The following is a 7,263-nucleotide window of genomic DNA, read 5'->3' on the forward strand; positions in this document are numbered from 1 at the left end:
TGTAGCCTGACATAATTAAGACAACCACAAATGGCTTTTCTGGGCATGGAGTCTAAATTGTAAGCTTAATCATTGTTTGGAATTAGTTTTAAGCATCAAACTGAAAATTCTCTCCTCAAATAACAGCAGGTCTCTTAAATGTTGAAGAACTTGAAGAGGAGGACAAACTAAAAAAAACAAAACAAACAAAAAAAAAACTTAAAAAAACTACAGTTCACTTGCAAATAGCAAAAGAGAGAATAACACCTCCTGTCTTCATCACAGATTATTGCTCAGTTTGTAAATAAAAGTAAAAGAGAAAATAGGACAGGAATGAAAATCTCTTCTTTTAGTTCAGGTGGTATATACCTTATACAAGTGCTCCATTTGTACTCTTGTTCTGTTTTCAATACTGCTAACAAGGGGGCTATCTATACATTTTAAAAAGCATTTTAAAATAAAATGATAAAAGATTATCTAAAACTATGAAGTACTGGTCTTAAACAATTGGTGGAAAATTTCAACAAGTAAAATCACATAGTAAAAGTGAGGTTAAAAACTTCATGGTATAAACTTGCTTGGGTTGGAAAGGAATAACCATTGTTAGTGTGAGACGTTAATCTATGGCTGGCTATGTTATAATTTTTTCTAGAAATTTGTGCTCAAGGAAGGTTTAGTAGTCTGAAAGAGCTCTCTATTGTGGATGAAGTGGAACCAATTTTTTTCTAGGCAAGCACATGGTCAATACATCTGTCTCAGCTCTATAGAGAAGGGTATATCCTACAGTTATAAGAAAGAAAGTTATAATCAATGACTAAACCATACATTTGGTTTTAGAATTTTAAGAGTGTTAAGAAACATTTAAATTTTGTATGCATTAGATTTCTCTAAAGATTCTAAGTGTGTGTGTGGGTGTGGGTGTGAGAGAGAGAGAGAGAAGGGAAGAGAGGGGGAGAGAGAGAGAGAGAGAGAGAGAGAGAGAGAGAGAGAGAGAGAGAGAGAGAGAGAGAAAAGGGGAGAGAGAGAGGGAGAGAGAGAGGGAGAGGGAAAGAGAAAGCACACATTTGGAGGAATTTAAATATCTAGGGCCTGAAATCATTTCAGGTGAGAAGTCATGGACACAGAATTCTGTAGTCAAATCAGTTTAAGAAAAAAAGTAAATTCTGTTTCTGTTTTTCAATATCTAGCATTCTGTTTCAAATCCTGATTCAAGTTATAGCCTTCAAACTCTAACTCATATTGAAAGTATAATGTCTCTTGTGAGAAGAAAGCCAAGTGTTAGTAGCCTTATTCTAGCCATTAAATTTCTAAGTGTGAATTCGTATGAAAAATTCTATCCTAAAGTGAACTCCATATGAAAAGAAGCTGAAATGATTTTAAATTGTAAATTTTAACAACAAAAAGAATAAGGTGTAAAAATGTAAAAGAAACAAATTAAAGAATTCAGCGACATGGTATGTTTTTAGATCTTAGAAGCATATGCTTTATAAAAGCAAAACAGCACTGTCCAGTGGAATAAATCTACAAAAAACCTCATATTCTCTTCATAGAAGAAAGACACTTTAATTGCATAAGAAAAGTACACAAAAAGCTGCCTTGGAAGAGATAACTCTCTAGTACTTCGTGAAAACAAATGTTACCTGAAAATGTGCATATTTTTATAAGACATAAGGTGAAAAAATTATCATAATTTATTGTGTCTTTAGAAGACATTCTTTTTTTATGTTTTAAGTGTAAGTTTTACTCTCCTGGACACACCAAGTCCATGCTCCTTCCTATGATTTTTAAACTATATGTCCTGCAACATGCCAATTTATCCTCATAACTGCATCATAAAACCATGGGTTACTTGTAATTTTGGACAAATTTCTTTAATTTTTGAGATTTTTAGATGTAATATCACTATGGTCTATGAATGAGGACATATATGAAGGCATATTGTAAATTTATAATAAAAAGTCCATGATAAAAACATTTAAATTATACATATAAATGCTTATATCTGAATTACTAATTTATGAAACATTGAAATGGAGGATTTTATGATTTACAAACTAAAAAAATATATAAGGATTCACATGTAAAAACTCAATGAAGCAATATTTAAAGTATAGGTATTTTTTAAGCTATATGAAGAATTCTGTATATTAACATCATACCACTAAGCTACCATTCTATCAGAATTTTCCCAGAAGTTATTTGTAAAATAAATAATTTAGCTATGTTATGGCAGTAATTGGATTAAAATATTTTAGCTGGAGATCTGCTTTCTTTTTTAACTACAGACAACTTGTTGTAGGAACTTTTGAAATGGTTAAAAATTCACAGATATAGGGTAACAGGGTTAATAAGGTTTAACCTGAAGCAACACAAAAAGAACTGATAAATTTTGGTGGTGGAAATACATTTGTAAATACTCCACCAAAAATTTACTGGATGCAGAACACCTAAATAAACAAAAATCAGTAATTTAACTTTGAGTTCACTGAAAATACATTTGTGTCATATATAAAAAATGAATTCATTTATACTAATACGGTTTATATTTCCTTAATTTTCATAATCTGCCTATTTTGACTATCACATGAGAGATAATTCAATGTATGTTCTATACAAACAAAACTACTCCTGTACTTTAAAAAGTAGGAAATACTAGAGTGAAGCTTGGAGGTCTGCCTTCTCTGTGAAGCTTCCTGTATGTAAGATACAATAGGACTGACTCGCAGAGTGATCCTGAGGCCTGGAATTGTGCAGTCAGCATTTTAAACTACTATGAGCTACCTTCTGAACCATTGCCAAGTTAATAGACAATGAAAGATAATGAGCTTGAAATTGGGTGTTAAATTGCATTTTTGGTTCTCTTCCTTTTTCTTGAAGTTTAACTGTTTCCTGGAGAAACAAAGTCATATTTTGATGTATCACTATGTAAATATGTATTTTAGGCTATGAAAAAAGAGAGAAAAAGGCAAGAACTGTATTTTATATAGGTGGTTATATATTAGCATAGGAAAATTAAAACATGCCAGACTATAAAACTTCTAGATTGGTAAACTGTACTGAATTTGTGTAAAAAGAAGAGGCTACATTCAAAGAATACAAAAAGGTGTATCACTCATGGCCTAAAGCCACCTTTGAAACACATAAACCAGATTTATCCTACTTCAGTTACTTAAGACTTTTAGTAGGGCCTCTTTGTGTTGTTATTTCAACAATGTAAAAATTTTGATTCAAATAAGGGAAAAAGATAATGAATGGGGGGAACGAATGATGATGCTATTTATCTATTTTCCTTTTGCCTTTGTCACTCAAAAATGAAACTGACAGTCTTAATTCTAAACAAACTGAGGATCTTTATGTCATATGGTTAAACAAGACCAGGAAAATATTCGAGTTTTGAAAGTTGTCTTTAAAGTAGTTAAAAAATGAACACCAAACTTCACTAATGTCATTCACCTGAGTTTTTGAGGACTAAAGATTTGATTAGGATGGGAAGAAAGGCTTATCCTCATTAGTATAACTGTAGAATCTTTCTTTTACTTCCTTTTAAACTAATGAGTTACATTAATCCAGGTTCATTTTTATAAGCCTCTTGGGGCTAAATGTAAAGGACAGTCATCTTAGAAAACACTAAATTTTAAAAAAGCATGTACTGTGCATTAAGTGCACGTATTTCATAAGACCTAGGTTAATACAACTGGCATCCAGTTTAATTAATCCTTGTTAGTGTAACAACTAATATCCCTCCCTAGCATGTTTCCTTTAAACATTAGTACGTTAATTAAATGTTTCTTTTTAAGGATTTTTTTCTTTGTACTTCAATATGGCATTTACACCATGTAAATCTCTTCTTAACAACTACCTTATAGAGATGTTTTCTTATAATATCTGGTCTCTTGCAGAAATTCTGGAGCCTTTTTGTGAGCTGTTCAGGTGTAGAATACAGATATTCAGCTGCAGGAAAAACAGATACATTTTTAATGAAACAAAAACCTCAAAGCACACACTCGATATTAGTCACTTTACTAATTAAAAATGCATATTGCTCTGTGCCGCCTCGTGTTTTACATTATTTAAGCATGATTTTATAAGGTTACCTCAGCTCACAAGGATGTTTAATGCTAAATAAGACTGTGTAGTTGTGCTGTTTAGACATCTCCTCTGGGTGATTAAAATACATTATTCTAATGTAACACAATGCATATGTGATATATTTAGTGATGAGAAATTTTTCAAACAACTAGTACTATAGTCATATGTACCCTTACAACAGTTGCATATTATTAACTAGTCAACTGTTTAAATAATTTGGTGTGACTTTCAGTCCTTGATTTTTCTCTGTGTATATCATTAAAAAAATCTGTAAGCAATTGTAGCAGCACTGACCTGCTTATAAAAATCCATCATTATGGGATGTGTATGCTAACAATGAAGAATGCTATTTGAAAACTTGCTTTTTTTGTTATCTTAAAAGAACAGATGGCAAATATAAGCTTACTCTAATGTATTAAAACACATAAAATTTTCCTTAACACTAACATGTTGACTTGCCAAATAAACAATTGCTCCTGCCTAAGTTTATTTTCAAACTTTCTAATTTAACATGAATCATGTATTAAATCACAACGAAGACAAAAGCACATTAAAACAACTACCTGGAAATATTTCAGGATAAACCAAATCTTTGGGACAAAGTGGGTAACAACCACAATATACAGCTTCCAACCTAAAGAAATTTCAGAAAGAGGATAAGAATATATTAGCAACATAGCCAGAAAGTGGTTTTGTTTGCCTAAGTTAACAGTATGAGCCCAGAGTTAACTGGGACAAAAAACATGGTCGGCAGCACAGTCTTAAAAGCCAAAGTTGCTCTTTTAAAACATTTTATTGATCATATACAAATTTCATAGAACAGAACCAACAGCATATGTTTTGTTCACTGAATTAATCAAAGCGCAGTGCTGCATTTTTTTTGTTTTTAAAATACTGTTTAACACATTTTATAATCAGCAGATAAACACATGTAACAACATGGTAAAGTATGGACAGCTTTTCTTAATAATGCTAGAAAGCCTCAGAATGTTCATTTTAAAAAAAAATGTTTAAATAAAATAGCAATTACTCAACTTTAGCAGTGAAGCCGTAGAAATGATCGAGGCACTTTTAAAACCAGCAGAAAAAAAAAAAAAAAAGAAACCTTACAATCTGTTGTGATGGGACATTTTCATTTTAAGCTCATGCTTTGAAACAATTTGTTATTATGCAGAATGTAAAACTCTTCCCTTTGTTGAAAAACTCCCATGAAAACTAGTTTCATGAACATTTTGCTTTTTTAACTAAACATTCAGCTTACTTTCCATTTTATTAAGAAATAATACTTTTATTATTAAATAAACACGGAAGTTTTGCTTTGCGAGAGAATTTCCCCATGGACCCCCCTAGGAAGTTTTTTTTCCCACAGCACAGTGGTAAGGGTTAAGTAGAGGGAAGGCACTATATCTAGATGGTTGTATTAGGTCCACATAATGGTTATTGATCTGACATATAATAAACTTTAAAGATACTGTCATTTCTGTTGGCTAGAAATTATGCAGTGAAATTCAAAACACTCTTTAAAATATGTTTATTTTATGAGAAACTTTGAATTGCATCCAAAATGTTGACCAAAGGCGGAATTTATTTTGAACTGCAGATTTTTTTTCAGCCCAAGAATAATTTAAAGTCATGTCAATGTTTACCTTGTTTATTTACAGTGACAAAGTACATGCAATTTAAGCTGTTTTTAAGTGGTTGATGTTTTCCCTATTTTATTATGTTAAACTGAAATTAGTTTAAAGGAAAGTATTTACTTTGAGCTGCAAACTTTGGAAATATACCAAGTTCAAAGTTTTGCTTGAGAATTGATATATGTTACAAGATAACACAGTAGAAAGACAAAGGTTCAAGGACCAATTATTAGTTTTACAACTCAAAATAACATTTAATTCTTTTCTACATATGGAAGGTACCAGAAATTCTTATTGTAAACATAGCTATAAACCACACTGTACTGTAGTGTAAAACATTAAGAAAACTTTTGAGCATCTAAACCCATGATATACTTCATGAACCAAAAGCAAATATGCAGTTTATCCAAAGACATTCAGTTTTAAAATGCCATGCCAACTGAAAAGCAGATACGTATGAACATTCTCTTATAATTACATAAAATCAAAAGTGGAGTCACAAGCATTTCAGAACGCACATGTTATCTGCTTTTTAATAATGGATTTGAGTCAGAGTTTTCTGTTCCCTGAAAGAAAAATCACAGTCCAACTTACATTTGAGTCATTATATGAGTATGTTCCATACCATGTCCAAAAAACCTCTGCTAATTAAAAGATCACACAGTAAAGATAATAACAGCATTATTTGATTTAGGAAGAAAAACATTTATAGATTTTGGATTTTAAACTTTTATTTATAAATCATCTTATTCATAGTTATATTTCTAACTCATCAAGAAATAATCGCCATCTCTTTTGGTTATGTTTTTGACTTAATTTTGTTATATATATTATTTAAATCAGGACTATATTTTAAAATACATGAACAAGGCTTTAATATTTTAAAACAAATTTATGTATACATTAGTGTCTCATATTTTATTATTTTGAAAAAAATTATCACCAAGACAATAATACAATTATTCATCATTTTGATCCTTATGCACCACCAGTTAAATAATAAATAGGGTTCCAATTGATCTATTGTTAAAATGACTAGTGAATGACCTTTTTATTCCAATTAACAAATCATCTGCTAAATCTATGAATCTTAATATTCAGATCTATTCACTTCAATTCATACAATTTATCTGCAAATAGTTGTTGGGCTTTTGATTCTAAATATAATTAGCTGATAATTTTGCTTGGCTGAATTACTTTTCTGGAGGGCCTGCAAAGGCTCTCAGTTGCATTATCTAGCAATAATGAATCTGATAGGTGAAATTTTTTACTGTAATGAGGATGAGACACAGTTGTGACACCTGAGTCTACTAATAACAGAAGACTGCTAATTATCGACAGCACTTTTTTGTGTGATGCAAGGAGGAAAAAAAATCCCTCATTATTAAAAAATAAAAAGTTACAATTATATGTGACACTGGAGGAGAGTAAATAAAATGGAGTGATTAAAACATTGCTGCTTTAAGGGTGTTTTTAATTAAGTGGAAATGCTAATGTTGTCATACTTAGCAGATGGGATTAAAATTAGTTATTGTAAGTAACTCATATTTTATGTTATGGT

General features: G+C 30.8%; 1 protein-coding gene across 17 annotated transcripts in view; it reads right to left on the reverse strand.

Moving 5' to 3' along the window:
* The window catches only part of Gtdc1 (glycosyltransferase like domain containing 1), a 428,360-nt gene that overhangs the window by 35,325 nt on the left and 385,772 nt on the right, over positions 1–7,263 (reverse strand). For all 17 annotated transcript variants that reach the window (XM_074070676.1, XM_074070677.1, XM_074070680.1 and 14 more), the window contains 2 exons: positions 4,632–4,702; positions 3,839–3,930 (listed from right to left, as the gene is read on the reverse strand). In XM_074070676.1, coding sequence (XP_073926777.1) covers positions 3,839–3,930; positions 4,632–4,702 — 163 coding nt within the window. The remainder of the gene's footprint in view (positions 1–3,838; positions 3,931–4,631; positions 4,703–7,263) is intronic.

Source organism: Castor canadensis, chromosome 4, assembly GCF_047511655.1.
Source record: "Castor canadensis chromosome 4, mCasCan1.hap1v2, whole genome shotgun sequence".
NCBI classification, from domain to species: domain Eukaryota; kingdom Metazoa; phylum Chordata; class Mammalia; order Rodentia; family Castoridae; genus Castor; species Castor canadensis.